This window comes from Argopecten irradians, chromosome 5 (genome assembly GCF_041381155.1).
Source record: "Argopecten irradians isolate NY chromosome 5, Ai_NY, whole genome shotgun sequence".
NCBI lineage: Eukaryota > Metazoa > Mollusca > Bivalvia > Pectinida > Pectinidae > Argopecten > Argopecten irradians.
The window spans coordinates 42,793,485-42,810,822 of NC_091138.1; the positions used below are offsets into that span (position 1 = coordinate 42,793,485).

The 17,338-nt window shown below is 34.5% G+C and overlaps 1 protein-coding gene across 1 annotated transcript in view; it reads right to left on the bottom strand.

Moving 5' to 3' along the window:
* LOC138323935 (DNA-directed RNA polymerase III subunit RPC1-like) overlaps nucleotides 1–14,366 on the bottom strand; it is a 30,697-nt gene extending 16,331 nt beyond the window's left edge. The window contains exons 1-20 of the mRNA XM_069268884.1: nucleotides 14,231–14,366; nucleotides 13,226–13,361; nucleotides 12,655–12,804; nucleotides 11,813–11,969; nucleotides 11,345–11,499; nucleotides 10,081–10,134; nucleotides 9,624–9,745; nucleotides 8,938–9,037; nucleotides 8,205–8,282; nucleotides 7,737–7,874; nucleotides 7,256–7,404; nucleotides 6,721–6,862; nucleotides 5,016–5,156; nucleotides 4,663–4,732; nucleotides 4,313–4,440; nucleotides 3,896–4,031; nucleotides 3,186–3,350; nucleotides 2,918–3,002; nucleotides 2,504–2,591; nucleotides 1,676–1,787 (exon numbers count right to left, since the gene is read on the bottom strand). Of these exons, the coding sequence (XP_069124985.1) occupies nucleotides 1,676–1,787; nucleotides 2,504–2,591; nucleotides 2,918–3,002; nucleotides 3,186–3,350; nucleotides 3,896–4,031; nucleotides 4,313–4,440; nucleotides 4,663–4,732; nucleotides 5,016–5,156; nucleotides 6,721–6,862; nucleotides 7,256–7,404; nucleotides 7,737–7,874; nucleotides 8,205–8,282; nucleotides 8,938–9,037; nucleotides 9,624–9,745; nucleotides 10,081–10,134; nucleotides 11,345–11,499; nucleotides 11,813–11,969; nucleotides 12,655–12,804; nucleotides 13,226–13,361; nucleotides 14,231–14,274 (2,350 nt within the window). The 5' untranslated portion in view covers nucleotides 14,275–14,366. The remainder of the gene's footprint in view (nucleotides 1–1,675; nucleotides 1,788–2,503; nucleotides 2,592–2,917; nucleotides 3,003–3,185; nucleotides 3,351–3,895; nucleotides 4,032–4,312; nucleotides 4,441–4,662; nucleotides 4,733–5,015; nucleotides 5,157–6,720; nucleotides 6,863–7,255; nucleotides 7,405–7,736; nucleotides 7,875–8,204; nucleotides 8,283–8,937; nucleotides 9,038–9,623; nucleotides 9,746–10,080; nucleotides 10,135–11,344; nucleotides 11,500–11,812; nucleotides 11,970–12,654; nucleotides 12,805–13,225; nucleotides 13,362–14,230) is intronic.
* Nucleotides 14,367–17,338: the final 2,972 nt, after the last annotated feature.

The following is a 17,338-nucleotide window of genomic DNA, read 5'->3' on the forward strand; positions in this document are numbered from 1 at the left end:
ACCATACAATGATGCTATGGATATCATACAAATATGCTATCAAATACATAGGTTCAGAGACAAAGTAATTTATATGAAAGTAGTAGCCTAATTGACCTTTTTGACCTCGCATATATTGCCGTCTAAGGCCCCGGGGGTCAGCCCTATCATTTGTACAATTTCAAATCCCAACCCTATAAGGATGCTACCATTGCATTATAAGTGCTCTTCCATTCTTAGTTGCAGAGAAGAAGTCGTTTATATGGAAATAGCTAAATTGACCCCTTTTGACCCCACCCTTCAGGCCCCCGGGGGGTCAGCCCAATCATTTGCAAAATTTTAAATCCAAACCCTATAAGGATGTAACCATTGCATTATGAGCGTAATCCCATGTTAAGTTGCAGAGAAAAAGTCATTTATATGGAAATTGACCACTTTTGACCCCGCCCCTCAGGCCCCCGGGGGTCAGCCCTATCATTTGCACAATTTGGAATCCCCACCCTATAAGGATGCTACCATTGCATTATGGGTGCTATACCATGCTTAGTTGCAGAGAAGAAGTCATTTATATGGAAATAGCCAAATTGACCCCTTTTGACCCCGCCCCTCAGGCCCCCGGGGTGTCAGCCCTATCATTTGTACAATTTTGAATCCCCAAACTATAAGGATGCTACCATTGTATTATGGGTGCTATACCATGCTTAGTTTCAGAGAAGAAGTCGTTTATATGGAAATAGCCAAATTGTCCCTTTTGACCCCGCCCCTCAGGCCCCCTGGGGGTCAGCACCATCATTTGCACAATTTGGAATCCCCTCCCTATAAGGATGCTACCATTGCATTATGGGTGCTATACCACGCTTAGTTGCAGAGAAGAAGTCATTTATATGGAAAAAGCCAAATTGATACCTTTTGACCCTGCCCCTCAAGCCCCCGGGGGGGTCAGCCCTATCATTTGCACAATTTTGAATCCCCACCCTATAAGGATGCTACCATTGCATTATGGGTGCTATACCATGCTTAGTTTCAGAGAAGAAGTTTATATGGAAATAGCCAAATTGGCCCCTTTTGACCCCGCCCCTCAGGCCCACGGGAGGTCAACCCCATCATTTGTACAATTTTGAATCCCCACCCTATAAGGATGCTACCATTGCATTATGGGTGCTATCTCATGCTTGGTTTCAGAGAAGAAGTCGTTTATATGGAAATAGCCAAATTGACCCCTTTTGGCCCCGCCCCTCAGGCCCCCGGGGGATCAGCCCCATCATTTGTACAATTTTCAGTTAGCAGCCCACAAGGATGCTACCAGTCAAATTTTGTTGAAATCCGACCAGCGGTTATGGAGAAGAAGTCGATTGTTGACGGACAACGGACGACGGACGACGGACGCTGCGGTATCCCATAAGCTCACCTCGGTCCTTCGGACCAGGTGAGCTAAAAATGGTGATATTAAGCAGGTGGTAATATACTGAGGTGGTGGTTCAGATAGATTTTACTGGTACAGTAGAGTAATCTGTATATTTCAGAGTTATCTACCCTTGCTGGTTGGTATTGATTGTGATGTCATGTGTTTGCAAGCGTAATACCATACTTTTCAGAGACAACAATGTAAGTTTTGATCACTTCATAATGACATCACAATGGATACCTATCCCCATGGGATTTTTTTTTTAAATGCAAAGATGGAATAAGTCCTTACCCTTAGAACCACAGATGGCCATGGTCAATGGACTGTTACTCTTGTGAAGCTCTCGTAGGCAGGCTTTACCAGCATGGTCTCGGATCACAGATAATTCCTTCAGAATACAGGCCTGAAACATCACATACACGTTTACAGATGTCACCTATCTGACTGAGGACTGCGAGGGAATGACAAAGTTTTCCCCAGATCCCTAAAATTGGAATAGAATATTTGTATACACAAAATGGTATTTCCACTTGTCAAATTTGAACACAGAAATTACTCAAACAGACATAAATATATCAACAACAACATTTTTATGTGGAAATGGAGGTTCAAAGCTGGGTTTTATTAATCCAATCTGAATAAAGTCATCTGTTCATGGATTTGCTGCAGCAAGAAGTATTTTGTCATAAACAGTTGATTTTCACCTTGTTCCTCTTCTACCAATAACACTATTTCAGTAAGAAAGCTGAAATTGTAAATGTTCTCTGTAACGTTAAGGAGATGTCTTTATAGAATAGGACACTATAAAAGATACTGATTAATATCATCTTTCCCTACCTAGAGGGTGTGACCACAAAATCACAACCCGAGGGGAAATTCATGAACGTCCAACCCGAGGACATTCAGGAATTCCCCAAAGGGTTGTGATTTTGTTGTCTGTCATACTCTAAGGGTTGACAGAGAAATCTCCCATGGCTAGAATTGGTGACAAATCAGTGATTGGTGGGAGAAATGCCATTCAATAATTTAAAGGTAGACATCTGCTACAACAAGGTAGTCCTTCTATTCAGACTTTGATTTAGGTGTTCCCTTGGCCATTCTCTAACTACTCCTACCTACCTCCAGAGTTTCCTCTTCACTACACCCAGGCTGTGTCTGTAGTCGACCTTCATCAAGGTCACGAATGTAGCTGTCACACTTCGAATAGCTGTAACACATGAAACCACCAGACATTAAGGTCAGGATCACGTTTTTCGATATTCTTAAACGAACATAAATGGAGACAATCATTTTAGAGCTAGGTTATAAAGTAACTTTTAAACAGTTGAAATGCTCATTAAAACTATATTTCCCGAGTTCTCTTGATTTGCTTCATCATCACACAGTTGAATTACATGGAAGACACAACAGATTCAGCAGAGGACTTTGGATGCAGAGACTTTTTGCAAAGAACATGTCAGTAGGGCATGCATGGAAAGAATTCTGTAGTTAGAAATAAATATGATAAATTTTGGCCTGACTGGACAAACTGACCCATCCTCTAGCAGTAGGTTCTTGGCCTTGACCAGTCCAGCTCCTGGAGTGACATCCCCGATACCAATGGAGAATCCGCGATTACCTGGTGTAAACAAATAAGAATTTTATATATTCTACATCTCATTAATGTTATCATGATGATAATTTTTAAGTGCAACAATTTGTCTGCAAATAAATGTATTATCTAGTAAAATTATATAGGACTGTGATATAATGTGTGCTACTAGCTATGACAACTGACCAGTGGTCACTTAATGCTACTTACTGAGGAAAGCTGGACAAAGTCTGGCCAGTCGTACCAAGGTGTTGGCAGCATACTGTTCTCCGTAGTCCCTCAGGATCACGTAGAATATGTTATTTTTGGAGCCAGAGCCCAGCGTGCCTTTATCCATAGATCCACACATCAGTTCACTGTTACGTATCACCACAACTGCAAGGAGAATATAAATTAAAAGTTTTAGGAAAGAATTTCTCTGCTACATATTTTTTCCTTCTAAAATTACCAGATAAACTGATTTAATTATAAGTGACGTTCTAGTGACTGCATCCTCTCATTACTAGACAACAAGAATTACACAAAAATTATTTGTCTCACCTCTCCCTGTTTGCAAGTAATATTTGCAATATACAAATATATATATATATACATGTATATATTATGTAATATATAAACAGGAAAAATTCTTCTTCTTCCTAGAATATTGCCAAAGGCAAGAAAAAATGAATTTAAAGTATAATGTATATGAAGACATGGGGTTGATAAAATAATCTAAAATTTTCTTATCAAATAATTGCTTTTGGTACATCTAAATTATGTTAAAGATGTACAGCTCTTTATTGAATAAACTTTCCTGTCTTGTTATTTGATGTTATTCAACCAAACCAGTCCCTACAAATCTCTTCTTTTCAAAATCTAAGAGATACTGCACATAAGCCAATCAAAATTCTGAGGTAGATACACATTCTTTTACTCACAAGAATCATTGTAACAGAGATCTTCCCCAGTGGAGTAGTTTTTCCCTCGAGTACGGAGATTTGCCTTGACAGGGCTGCTTTTATTTGGCCGTAACAACACACCAAATATCTGTTTACCCGTCCACAATTTACAGGGCTATCAAAAAAAGAAATGGTATATTAAAATAAGCTGACACTGTTACAGGAAACCAATATTATTTTCATGGTGACTTAATTTCTCATTTTCACGCCTAACAACTATTTTTCACAACTGTCTTACAACTTCATTTTATATTTTGCACACCTGACAGCTTTTTCTCGGACTGAATTTCTCGATCAAGACTTTTTGTATCACTCATTAAAATCTGAATGTGAAAGAAAACATTTATGATACAAGAGATGGTATTAACATTGTTAGTGTAAGGAAATATGACCAACCTTTATGATACAAGGGGGAGGTAAATCTATTTTCATTTCACTGTCTGTCCCCGACAACATAGCTGAGATCAACTGGCAAGTTCTGGCCCGATCAAAGAACACATCTTTCTGTGTAATTAAGTAGGCACCTGAAATAAAATATTCTTGTTTTAAAAGTATTAACATGAAATAGACATAAATGCCCCTTACCTTAAATTTTATTTAAAATTTCAAAGCGGGATGGGACAAGACGGCTCACTTTATGCCCTTTTCATTATTGGTTGAGAAATAAAAGTTCCTTAGTTAATCAATGACGCATGGATTTAGTTTTTCAATCTCTTTATCAGTGAAATTCAGAAGTGTATAGCTACCTGTGATGAAATCCTGAATGGCAGCTATGAGAGGTTCTCCATTTCTTGGTGTTATGATGTTAGATTTAGACTGAAACACATAAAACAGATAGTATTACAGTGTTTGACACCAATCTAAAATCAGATATTATAATACAAGTTTTTGTTTTGGATATGGCACCAATGTAATTATAAATTATCACAAAATAAATTTAAAAAAATATTTTGTCTAAAAGAAACGTATCAGGTTTGGATTTGCCTTGCTTATTACTTTCTTTTAGACCCACTTTTTAACTAATATCAAAACGTTTCCATGACGTTGTGAAGAACGTTTTGATGACAAATTTGCCAATAGACTTTCTACAATCTCTCACCCCCATCAGAGTAATAGCTTCAGCCTTGGCCTCCTCAGTCTGTGGCAGATGTAAGTTCATTTCATCACCATCAAAATCGGCATTGAAAGGATTACAACAGCACTCATTGAAGCGAAATGTCCGATGGGGCATCACTTTTGCCTATAAACCAAATTACCAGTTTGAATCAAAAAAGTGAAATGAAAACATCACTGTATATAGTCTAACCTCAACACAAAACAACAGCCTGCTTTAATATGTTATAAACACTTTGTCAAAGGTAATGATTTCTCCTTGTTTTTTTTGTTTCAAATAAAAATATTAAAAGCAAATACTTAACTATGCAGCGTTAGAAATTAATTATATGTTAATTATAATTGTGTACATATTGTAATGTAGCAAGATTTTATCTATGACAATTTCGACGTATGATATTCTGTTCATCCCTTTATTTTCATATCCACAATATTTTACATCTTCAGTATTTTCAACATATAATTGTGAATATATAAATTCGTAATCAAGAGTTTTTACTGGCACCCGTGCATTTATTTTACACATTATATAATCATTTATAAAACATTAGAAATTGCTTTTTACCTCCCTTGCTAAATTATTAACAAGGACATAGTCATTCAGATCCCCCGCCAATGGAGATATCAAAGCTGAAGTAAGTTTGATTGTGGAGACTTATGTGTATGAAAAAAACAGGAAAAAGGAAGTTGAGCTAAAGAAAGATGGAGTATAATTCAAGTAAAGCGGGGCTGCAATTGTTGAATCAGGTATACAGCCTTGACATTTATATTAGACTATATACACAAAGATGGGTGGAGTTTTGCAAGGTAACATTTACCATTTACCATAATATTTTAAGCAATGTTTCCATGGTAACGGGAAAAAGTGCTAAAAATGAAAACCTAAAAATAGCAAAAGGTACTACTAGACCATAAAAAGAATGTGTCTATGAAGTTTCGTGGAAATATCTCTGCTGGTTTTAGAGTTATGCTCCGGAAATGAACCTGCTACAAAAATATGATATTTTCAGCAATGTTTCTATGGTTACAGAAAAAAGCACAAAAAGTGAAAACCTAAAAATAGCAAAAGGCACTACTAGACCATAAGAACAATGTGTTTATGAAGTTTCATGGAAATATCTCTGCTGGTTTTAGAGTTGTGCTCCGGAAACGATTCTTACACAAAAATCTGCCATTTTCAGCAATGTTTCCATGGTTACAGAAAAAAGTACAAAAAGTGAAAACCATAAAATAGCAAAAGGCACTACTAGACCATAAGACCAATGTGTCTATGAAGTTTCGTGGAAATACCTCTTCTGGTTTTAGAGTTATGCTCCGGAAACGAACCTGGTACAAAAATATGATATTTCCATGGTTACGGAAAAAACGCAAAAAATGAAAACCTAAAAATAGCAAAAGGCACTACTAGATCATATGACCAATGTGTGTTTGAAGTTTCATGGAAATATCTCTACTGGTTTTAGAGTTATGCTCCGGAAACCATTCGTACGGACGGACAGACGGACGGACAGACGGACGGACGGAACCCATTTGTATATCCCCCGCCAACTTCGTTGGCCGGGGGATAAAAATTTGTATATCCCCCGCCAACTTCGTTGGCCGGGGGATAAAAAAATTGTATCAGGCAAAAGTGAACGAAGTGGTTTACAGATACTGTAGCAAGTTTTTAAGTAAAGGGCAAAGTAACTTACGTAAAAAGCCTGTATACTGAGTTTGTGAAGGGAAGGTTGTCGATTAAACAACACAACATCTCCATCTATCAGATGTCGCTCCACAATGTCACCATACTTTAGCTCCTTTGCTATTTTTTCTCGGTTTCCATATTTCAGAAATCTGAAGTTGAAATAGAATTTTTCATGACAATTACATTAAACATTATGATTGCATCAAAATTTTGGTCTGTCAGCATTAAACGCAAAATTCATTTTTATCATATTGGCACAATATTGAATTCACAACTAGGATGTCAACTTATACCCATTTCAAACCCATAAAAAAGCCAATGATTTCTGATTTTTAAACTTAAATAACAAAGAAATGCAGTTTAATTATTATAATCATAACTATGAATAAAGGGAGGTAACTTGTACCAATATATACACATCTTCACTAGTTTTGTATAAGGATTATTGCCACCGGTTTAAATTTCACTGAAATCCCTCTAGTATCATAGTTTATAATTATGTTATGAAATGGTTGCTAACTGCTCATTAAGATATTTCCCACCTTTTGATATGGTTCCTCTGCTGTATAAAGTTAGCCCCTGGGTGGACATCACAACCATTCTTCACCAGTTTACGTAACATCTTGATATTGGCTTTGTTGACTCGTTCTGGGTATGTCAATACTTTTGCCACATGTACAGGTACTGCAACCTATTAAACAAGATCACCAATAAAATTGGTTCCTGTCTTAGTGACTACCTCTGTATAAAGACCACTTTCTTATTAAAACCATTTCCTTATGTCCCATGTGGCCAATTCGTACAGAATCTGTCCTGTGCATAAAGACTACTTGGCTATATATAAAGACCCATTTATAGACAGGTTTGACTGTATATCATAAATATTTAACTCTTTTTCAAGTTTTTAAGACAATTTCTTATCCAGATTCTTTTATTTGTACTTCATACAATACCAAAATGAAACTAACAGCTAAGATACCAAAATTTACAAAAAAAGAAAAAATATATGAAACAAGATCCAACCTGATCTATTCTCATGTTTGGGTCTGGGGAGATAACAGTTCTGCCAGAGAAATCCACTCGTTTGCCTGAAAGGTTTCCACGGAAACGGCCTTGTTTGCCTTTCAATCTTTGTACGAAACCCCTTGTAGATTTCTTAGGCTGAAACCAACACAGCAAATGTTCAGATGTCTTTGAATTAACACACAAAATTATGTGTGTATGTCATAAAAGTGATGTTATATATGATGAACAAGAAGTCAATTTTCCTTATACCTTAAATTCAATAAAACCACATCCATATAACTACCTTTATATTCAGGTAGTCATCATGATCAAGTGGGTTTTTTTTCATTTCTTTTTAATCATGATTTTGAACTTAGGATTTTCTTTCAGATTAATTCAATTTGGCATCACATATATCAATTAACAAAGTAAAATTAATTAACATCTCTCCTGTGTCCTTGTCTTTCAGATACTATTTTGTAATACCTGCATATGTATAGGTATCCCAGATGTCTCACTGTTGTACAGCAGTGCCACCTGTAGCTGTAAGAAGTCCCAGTCTTCCTGTGTAAAATATTTAGAATTTTTTAGTTGTGTGCAAATAGTGTACATATATTGAAGTCATATATCAAAAGCACTGACTGAAATATGTTTGCATCCAATTTCAATCACTTATTGTGTTCATTATGCAACAACACAAATTCGTAGTGCCTTTCTGATTTTTTCATGTGTTTACTTTTAATTAAAGGCTACATTATCCTTGGCTGTCGGTGAACCATCATGTCTTAGACTAATTTTAATTTGTCTAAAGCAAAATTGTTAATATTTGCAAATGAAAGTTAAAAAAAATCCTGTTAATATCTGGCTGAAATACTAAAATAATTAAATAATACTAAATTAATTAAATAAAAGTAATGATTATCTTAATACCGTTTTCAACTCAATAAACGCCCCATCCCTATAAGCGTTCCTAGCTCTTTTTGAGGCCTCAATTTCACTTTAATACCTCAAATTAAATACACCTCTGAAAATATGAAAACTGTTTATAAGTTTTATCATTAAATTTCTTTTGCAAATTGATTTATAACCTATTGAGCAATTATTTTTGTATGAAAATCTATAGCCTAAATTTGGTTCCTCCTAATTTTTTTCAAATTTTTACACATCCTTGGTGCTTATAAATCAAATATGGTATGTGTATATTGTCTACAATATTTACCATAATCATGTACATCTTTGCTCCAGTAGCCTTATGTTTCTGTATGACGTCATTCAGGAACAATATTTCTGTCAGCTTCATTGTGATATCATCTTCATTACTGTTAACAAATGAAAAAAAACCCCAATTAAAATGAAAAATCTAAATTCTGCATTTTTCAACACAAACTAACAATTGAACAATTGAAATGAAAATGTTCAGCCTTTCAATGATAAAATAAACTTTGGGGTTGCAATAATATCTTTACATTAATCAATTGATAAATCAAAAGTATCTTGAGATCTATCTCAGTATAGAGTTTTAACTATACCTCCTCCTATACAAATACAGTAAAACCTGTCTATAAAGGACATCTGTCTATAAAGGACATTATTGCTCTTTCTATCTCGGTATAGAGTTTTAATTACACCTCCTCCTATACAAATACAGTAAAACCTGTTTATAAAGGACACCTGTCTATAAAGGACATTATTGCTCTTTCTATCTCAGTATAGTTTTAATTATACCTCCTCCTATACAAATACAGTAAAACCTGTTTATAAAGGACACCTGTCTATAAAGGACATTATTGCCCTGTCACATTGATCACCTCTATAGACCAGATTGACTGTATATAATACCAAATCAAAGGCCACAATTATGCAAATTTTAAGAATTGTTGTTCCTAATAGATAAAGTTTTCTTACGTTCCAGATTTGAGATCAGATAGTACAGATGGTCGAATACAGATGGGCGGAACTAAAACCCTTGTTAAGATGAGATCTTCAGGACGAGCAATATCTGAATTCATCATCAGCAGCGGCATGTCCTAAAGTGAAAAATAAAGATATTCTAGAAAACATGTTGAAATTGTGTTAAAAATCGTTTAAAATGTTCATCATTTTAACTAAAATGAAGAAATTAAATTTTAACGGATTGAAATTTTTGCGATCTGTCTTTAAGGGTTATATGTGATTCAATCATTTTTCAATTGTTTTGCGTATCAAATTTTTGCAATCATATCAATGCTCAGCAAAAATTGTGGCAATATCATCCACATGAAAAAAAATGGCTACATGGTATCTATACATGAATATGATACATAGATGTGATTCTTGGATGTCTGAGAGATATGTTAGTGTATATGGTTACCAAACTACTGACCTCATCTGAAATTCTCTGGAACAGCTTCAGCACCATGACAGGGTTTAGAATAACCTTAAAATAAAACATTGATACATTAGTATACATTAGTTATAACCGGAACAAGGATGTTAAACCCCATCAATCATCAATCAATTAGTATACAAATGTAACAGAGGTGAAGCAATCGGTTGTCATCAGTCTCTTATATATATTACCGAATTTCATCGCAAATAAGACCCCCACTTTTTTTGACACATTTCCAGAATTAGGAGGGGATGTCTGAAAATAAATCTACCCCCATATTAGTCTTCACAACATTACTAAAACATACTAAAGCCAATAAGTTCTCAAATTTCAATGAAATAATTTTTCTTTAAGCACTGCATTAACTTTTTTTCTTTCTAAATATATTTTTATTCAGTAATCAGCAAATACAGATACATATGCAACATTCTTATTTCATTCTCTCATAATTTATGAATTACTATTTTGTATCAATATTAATTAATATTTGTATAAATATTACATTTTGGAATCTCACCCTTTCGCTCATATAGTAGTACTGAGTTCTGTCATTCAACAATCCATTATTCTTTCATTCCATAGATTGTTTCTGTCAATTTCACCACACACTTCAATATTTTACATACAGCCTTCTTAAATTTCACAGAAAATCACACATTTTGGAATCTCACCCTTTCACTCATTTAATAGCATTGAGTTCTGTCATTCAACAATCCATTATTCTTTCATTCCCTAGATTTTTTTCTGTCAATTTCACCACATGCACTTCATATTTTACATACAACCTTCTTAAATTTAACAGAAAAAAAATAAAACAAATAATTGACCATATTTAACTAGCTATTTAGATGTAATTTTAAGGCCTTTATTAAAACAATGATTACAGGATTTTTAATAATATTTGTACATGTAAGTAAATTATCTGCTTTAAGTTTCAGTTGTTTTTTTATCTCGTTCACTACAGAATCTGTGTTTTGTTCCTCATTTTCAAATTTCTTTAGATTCCTTGCTTTCCAAATTTGTCATTTGGTGTTGAATATTACAAAATTACACCATTTATTTATATGATCCGCATAATTACAGATTCCGAAAATTCTTTCTTTTTCGTATAGATTGATATAGTTTTGTCCATTAATATTGCTTGTTGCAATGGAATCGTTAATTAATTTTTCCATTTTGTTCCATATTGATTCATTGAAAAAACACTGCATTAACTTACATGTACATGATTTCATGAGACAAACATTGCCTTCATTACCTGAGTTTTATTCAGTAGCGGTTCTATTTCCTTGTCGTGTTCCACAGCGTCTTGAAAGGACGACAGGAAGTCAGAACGGATGATTTCATTCCCCTTGTGGCCAGTTTTATACTTATCATGGATGATCTTGAGAAGGCCACACTTCTTCACCATACCTACAGCCAATGAAAGTCATTCCAGGTTACACTATATTAGTATTCGCAATACATTTCAAGAAAACAATGTGAATTTTACTCACAAAATAATTGCAAAATTATTACATCAGCGAAGTACTTGATAACAAGTGAATTATGTGATAATATATATATTATACAATTTTACTTTCAGTACAGAAAATCGTTTCATATTATGAACTCTTTAACTTGGTAAAAATATAATTATTCCAAATTAAAAAAATGTCATTAAAAAGGTATTTTTTTCCCAAATTCACCAGTATGTAATGGCCGTACTAATGTGTTTTTTCCTCACCATTGTACGCTCCACAGGATGGACATATCGACACCTTTCTACATTTTTCATAAATCTTTTTCTTCATTGCCTTAGACTGGAGGTAGGTCAGTGGTCGCTTGACGCTCTCTAAAAAGTGTCTTTTGTCTTCAGCATGAAGCAGAATTCCACTGCATTCCTGCATTCAAATAAATGTAAACTTACATTTCATTCATTTTCTTTGAGCAATAGTGTTTTCCAGCTACTCGTTCTTGAGATAAATTCTTTCAGCTGACATTTTTTAGAGTTATGTTACAATTGACAATCACTAAATCAGAAAACATTCTATAGTTGATGTTTATAAACATGATCTTGCCAGGAATTAAATGTTTTAGCTTATAGTTTACCCAAGTTGCAGAAAGGTGAAACAGAATCAAAAAGTTAATCTTAATACTGGTTGGTTTCTTATATGGAAATGACTTATAATGTGGCTTGCACGTTACACATAGATTTCAGATTAATACACGATGCACACATATATATATATATATATATATATATATATATATATATTATAAGAATTATCTCCCCTTTCGTAATTGATTGTTGATATTCATTGATTGATAATCAATTAAAATTGAAGTCAACCCAAAAATATACATGTACATTAAACAAATATACATTATCTTTCTTTTATAATAGATTATTACAATCAATAATTGACAGCCTTTGAGATGATATGCATTGACTGATTATCAATTAAAATTTAACGTCCCCCACTCTCTCAACAATACATTATTAATAAACAAATATAAATTAAAACTGTAAAAATGAATTATATTGGTGTTATCTGTGCTTCTTTAGAATGAAAGGTGTAAATTTACCTTGCATGTCATTTGTAGAACATTTATAATGGCCCTGAAGTATCCTATATGGAAACATGGCAGCTCAAGGTCGATATACCCAAAGTGACCAGTACAGTCTGCGAGTCCCTTTCCACACGTTTCACAGTTGTTGTCCTTTTCACTTGTTCCCTGTAATCATAATAATAAATACTAAATATAGATAATAACAAAATATTCCTGGAAATCTGTATGACGACAACATGCTAAGACCACTTTTCTGGGGACCCAAATGTTGAACTAAATTCAACACAATTCAACCTGTGTATAAAGACACCTGGCTATAAAGACCATTTTTCCTTACTTCCTTTAATGGTCTTTATAGACAGGTTTTTACTGTTTATATCATACGACACTTTAAAACATCATATGATGACTTTGTTTCAAATACAGTTCTATAAATGGAGATGACATTTATGTTCTGTTGTGTATTAACATTATTTGCATGTATTAGTAGACTCTATGCATATATAACACACATATAGACTTTAGTATTTGATGTCATTAAATGTGTAACGAAAATTAAAATACATCACTGAGGACTGCGTCTCACCATCTTATGATCCAGCACACCGTTTGGGACGGGTTTTCTACTGCCGTCTTGATTGTAAAGTGTTTTACTGACGACGTGTAGGTGAGACATCTGCTGCATCTGGTGGGAATTTAACAATCCGAAGGTAACATGGCTTCTGTAATAAAATGGAAAGTTAAAACATTTTACTATTCTGACTATCTGAATATTAAGATATTTGTATCACTCACTTAAAAATCACAAAAAAATGTATTGCCGATAGAAACTCATTCGTTATTACTTACTAGTCATTACAAATTAATCTGCATGGGCCTAAGATATTGCTCAGAACTTAGAAGCGGTTTGTATACGGTTTTCGCCAATATTCATTGTGAAATTGTTGTGAATGTCCACATCTTAAAATGATGATAAACAGTAAGTTTTCTATATAGGCCTACTCTATAATACATGTTTTATGGCTAAACTACATGGTTGCTGGGTAAGCTTATACATGTATGTAACTGTATACCTAAAATTCTCAATGATTAATTAAATTTGTTTGAATATATGCCGATCCAAGACATAGTATTATAGAGTTACCCCCCTTCTATTTATTTTTGTTAATTCAAATAGGCCTATGGTATTTTTTTTTTAAAGGAGACTTAAATCTTCTTTAAAAAGCCTGGGACATCTGTTTGTTCATTTACCTGTTAGGCCTAATTGAAGGCTTTGCCTTTAGGCAGAATGTGAAATGCACACATAACATATCCATATCTCGACTTAAAATTCATATATCATGAGTTTTCTTTTTAAGATACCGACTTAAAATTCATATATCATGAGTTTTCTTTTTAAGATACCGGTACTTTCTTGTTAGTAAGCAAAAACAGGCAAAAATTACTAAACATCCATATTTTTAACAAGAAAGATGGTTGAGCAAGCTTAAGTTCTACAGCAGTAGGCCTCTAATATGTAGTGCATCCTGCCGTATCAATAAATCAGTACATTACAGATACAATTCAACCATGACAGACAATATAAAATTACATTTTCTTGGCCACGTCGGCCTCTCGAAATTGTTCTTTCACCATTGTCGCCTTCTTCTTACGGCAGCCAAATGTTTCACGTGTTTTGCATCATTCTCAACCGGCAGAGGAAATGGCACAGAATATCATACACCTAAAGGCAAATACAGGAAATAGCACTGGCTAGTTTCCATAATAATTTATCGGTTATATTAACCTGAATTAGTTGATACATAGGCTTGCACAAGTCAATATTATGACAAAAAGGAACATAAATCAACAAACACTAAACCGTTTTAATGTTCGTAAACATTAGATATCGCCAGAATTATTATATGTGTTCTGATATTGCATATGATATTAATTTGACTCCTAAAACCATAATAAAGTTAATCAATATATTTCATATACGTCCTTGAGTTACTGTTATGATGACTTCGATATATAATTATATGCATATTCTTTATTTTTCACCAATATAGTAGTTTTACGGAAAAAAACCCACTCAACTCTTAATCAAGTATTAGGGTATATTCACAGACCTAGCTATAGTCCGCTAAACCTTCCTATATTATTAGGCTTTTTAAATTTTTTTTTTTTCAAAATATTAAGCAAAAAATAAATAAATAAAAAAACCTAATAATATAGGCAGGTTTAGCGGACTATCCTAGCTAATGCCTTAATAAAATTGTCCTTTGATATATTTTACAAGGTTTAACAGCTTAACAAACGGCACTTACACTTTTAATGTATTTGAAAAGTATTTCTAGGGGCCGCGGTGGCCGAGTGGTTAAGATGTCCCGACATATTACCACAAGCCCTCCACCTCTGGGATGCGGGTTCCTCCACCAACAAACCTGGCACGTCCTTACATGACCCTGGCTGTTAATAGGACGTAAAAAATAAATAAACCAGAAAAGTATTTCGTTTTTAAAGACATATGATGTATAGACATATGTATCACACAAAATGATCTTCATTAGTAACTGATTGCTTGCACCCATTTTTACTGTAATTTTTGTTTTATTAAAAGTAAAAAAGTAAAACTCTATACATAATGAAGATGCATGTTTCACAAAATTACTTTCTTAGTAGTAACCGATTGCTTGTGCCAAAGCCTTTCTGCTTTTTGAAAAACAGGTCTGTAAACCCATTGAATGTAACTTTCAAACAGAAGTTCAATAGAGAGACAATGAAGATTGAGAAAAAACGGATTGCGTCAATTTGCACATTAGAAAAAAATATAATTTACTGGCGCATATTTCAACTTGCGAGGTACTGTGGAAATGTCACCGAGAGAGGATTATTATCAAACAGGATGACCCTAGCTATATATAAATTCAACATATGTATCGTTTTTTCGGTGTAACGATAAAAAAATGATTGTAGAACACATTTTAATACTGACGTGCTCCCGTGCACATGTCTGTCCCTTTGATCAATCAGTCAGTCAGGTATAATATTGACGGGCACACGAAGTGTATGACTCCTCCCCCGTTGAATATCATTGGCTGGCGATCTAGCTCTCACCACACGTGTCAGACAATATAATTACAATTACTCAATATTCCAACTACACATGGAATCCTGTGAGCGATACGTGTATGTTTTATGTTTACATATATCTTTCATTCGGGTAATTAATTACAATACTATACAAATACATACCTGTACATACCTGAGCCAGGGTGCAGTGGCGTAGGAAGATGAAACTTAATGGGGGGGGGGGGGGGGGCAAAGTTCCTCAATATTTTGTAAACCCCCCCCCCCCCCCCCCCCCGCCGCCGCACCTACAGGAGGAGATTAATTCAACTCCCAACCATATATGTTTTATGTACATTTTTCATAAATCAGTAAATTTAATCCTTGTACACATTTATAGACAGTGGGGTCGCTATAAAAGGATATTAACGAATACGCAAATTGGCCAGATTAGCGTGTGAGCGCCGAAGGCGCGAGATTTTAGTGTTTTAGGTGTCTGAGGGTGACCCCCGGAAAAAATATAGTAATTTAGAATGGCTGAGACGAGTTTTACAATGTATTTTGATGATTTTGCGAGCGCCCGAAAGCGCGGGATTTTGGTGTTTGTGGGGTCCGGGGCCTCCTCTAGGAAAAATATGACGATTTAGAATAGCTTAAATGAGTTTTGATGAATTTGCGAGCGCCCGAAAGCGCGAGATTTTGGTGTTTGGGTGTCCGAGTGTCTACCCCGGAAAAAAAATACGGTTTAGAATGGCTGAGATGAGTTTTACGATGTATTTTAATGATTATAAAGCGTTCTTAACATGGTAATTTTTCTATTTAAAGCTGCTTGCATTTAGAAATGATAATTGTGTCGTCAAAACATTATGCAACCCTACTCGATCTGAATACACCGGCTTCACACCATCGGCACATGGTTGTGTAACATAAAAAATGAATTAATATTGTTTCGCTTAGACATAAACAAATTGATCTTTTAAGAGAATTTTTTTAGGAAGTACATAAAATCCTGTGTATTGAATTTTGACTAGGTCTATTTAAGGTTTGACATTATGTGCTTGAACGTTTTAGGAAATACGCCGCGCAGCGTAAAAATTTTCTAGAATGAAGTACGAAAAATGTGCAGGAGGACCCTTTTTTCTTTCAAATAAACATTTTTAGAAAATTTCAGTCGGCGAAAATGGGGGGGGGGGGGGGGCAAAAAGACATGTTTGCCCCCCCCCCCCCGTCCTGGGGAACGGGGCAGTTGCACCCCCCCCCCCCCGGATGTGCATTTTGTTTTATTAATATGTGCATTTTGTTTTATTAATATATAAGTTAAAAATATTATTTTTTTTCTATCCAAAATTGAACTCAAACCATCTGAAAACTACTGAACTTTTATAACATATCAAAGTTATTCTGCTGTATTTACTATTTAAGAGTTTATCATAAAAAAAACCTTAGCACATACAGAGATACATCTGCCGATCGTAAAAATGGCGGTGTTGCTAATCTCTATGTATATATGTTTCTGATTTTATATACATCTGCAGTGTAGTCTTACTTCAACAGAGTGTATCCAGGAAATTATAGTCGATAAACAGTGTTTTGAACTAGATAGTATTCATGTCCTTTAGCTAAACGACATACTCCGCCATCGCACAGT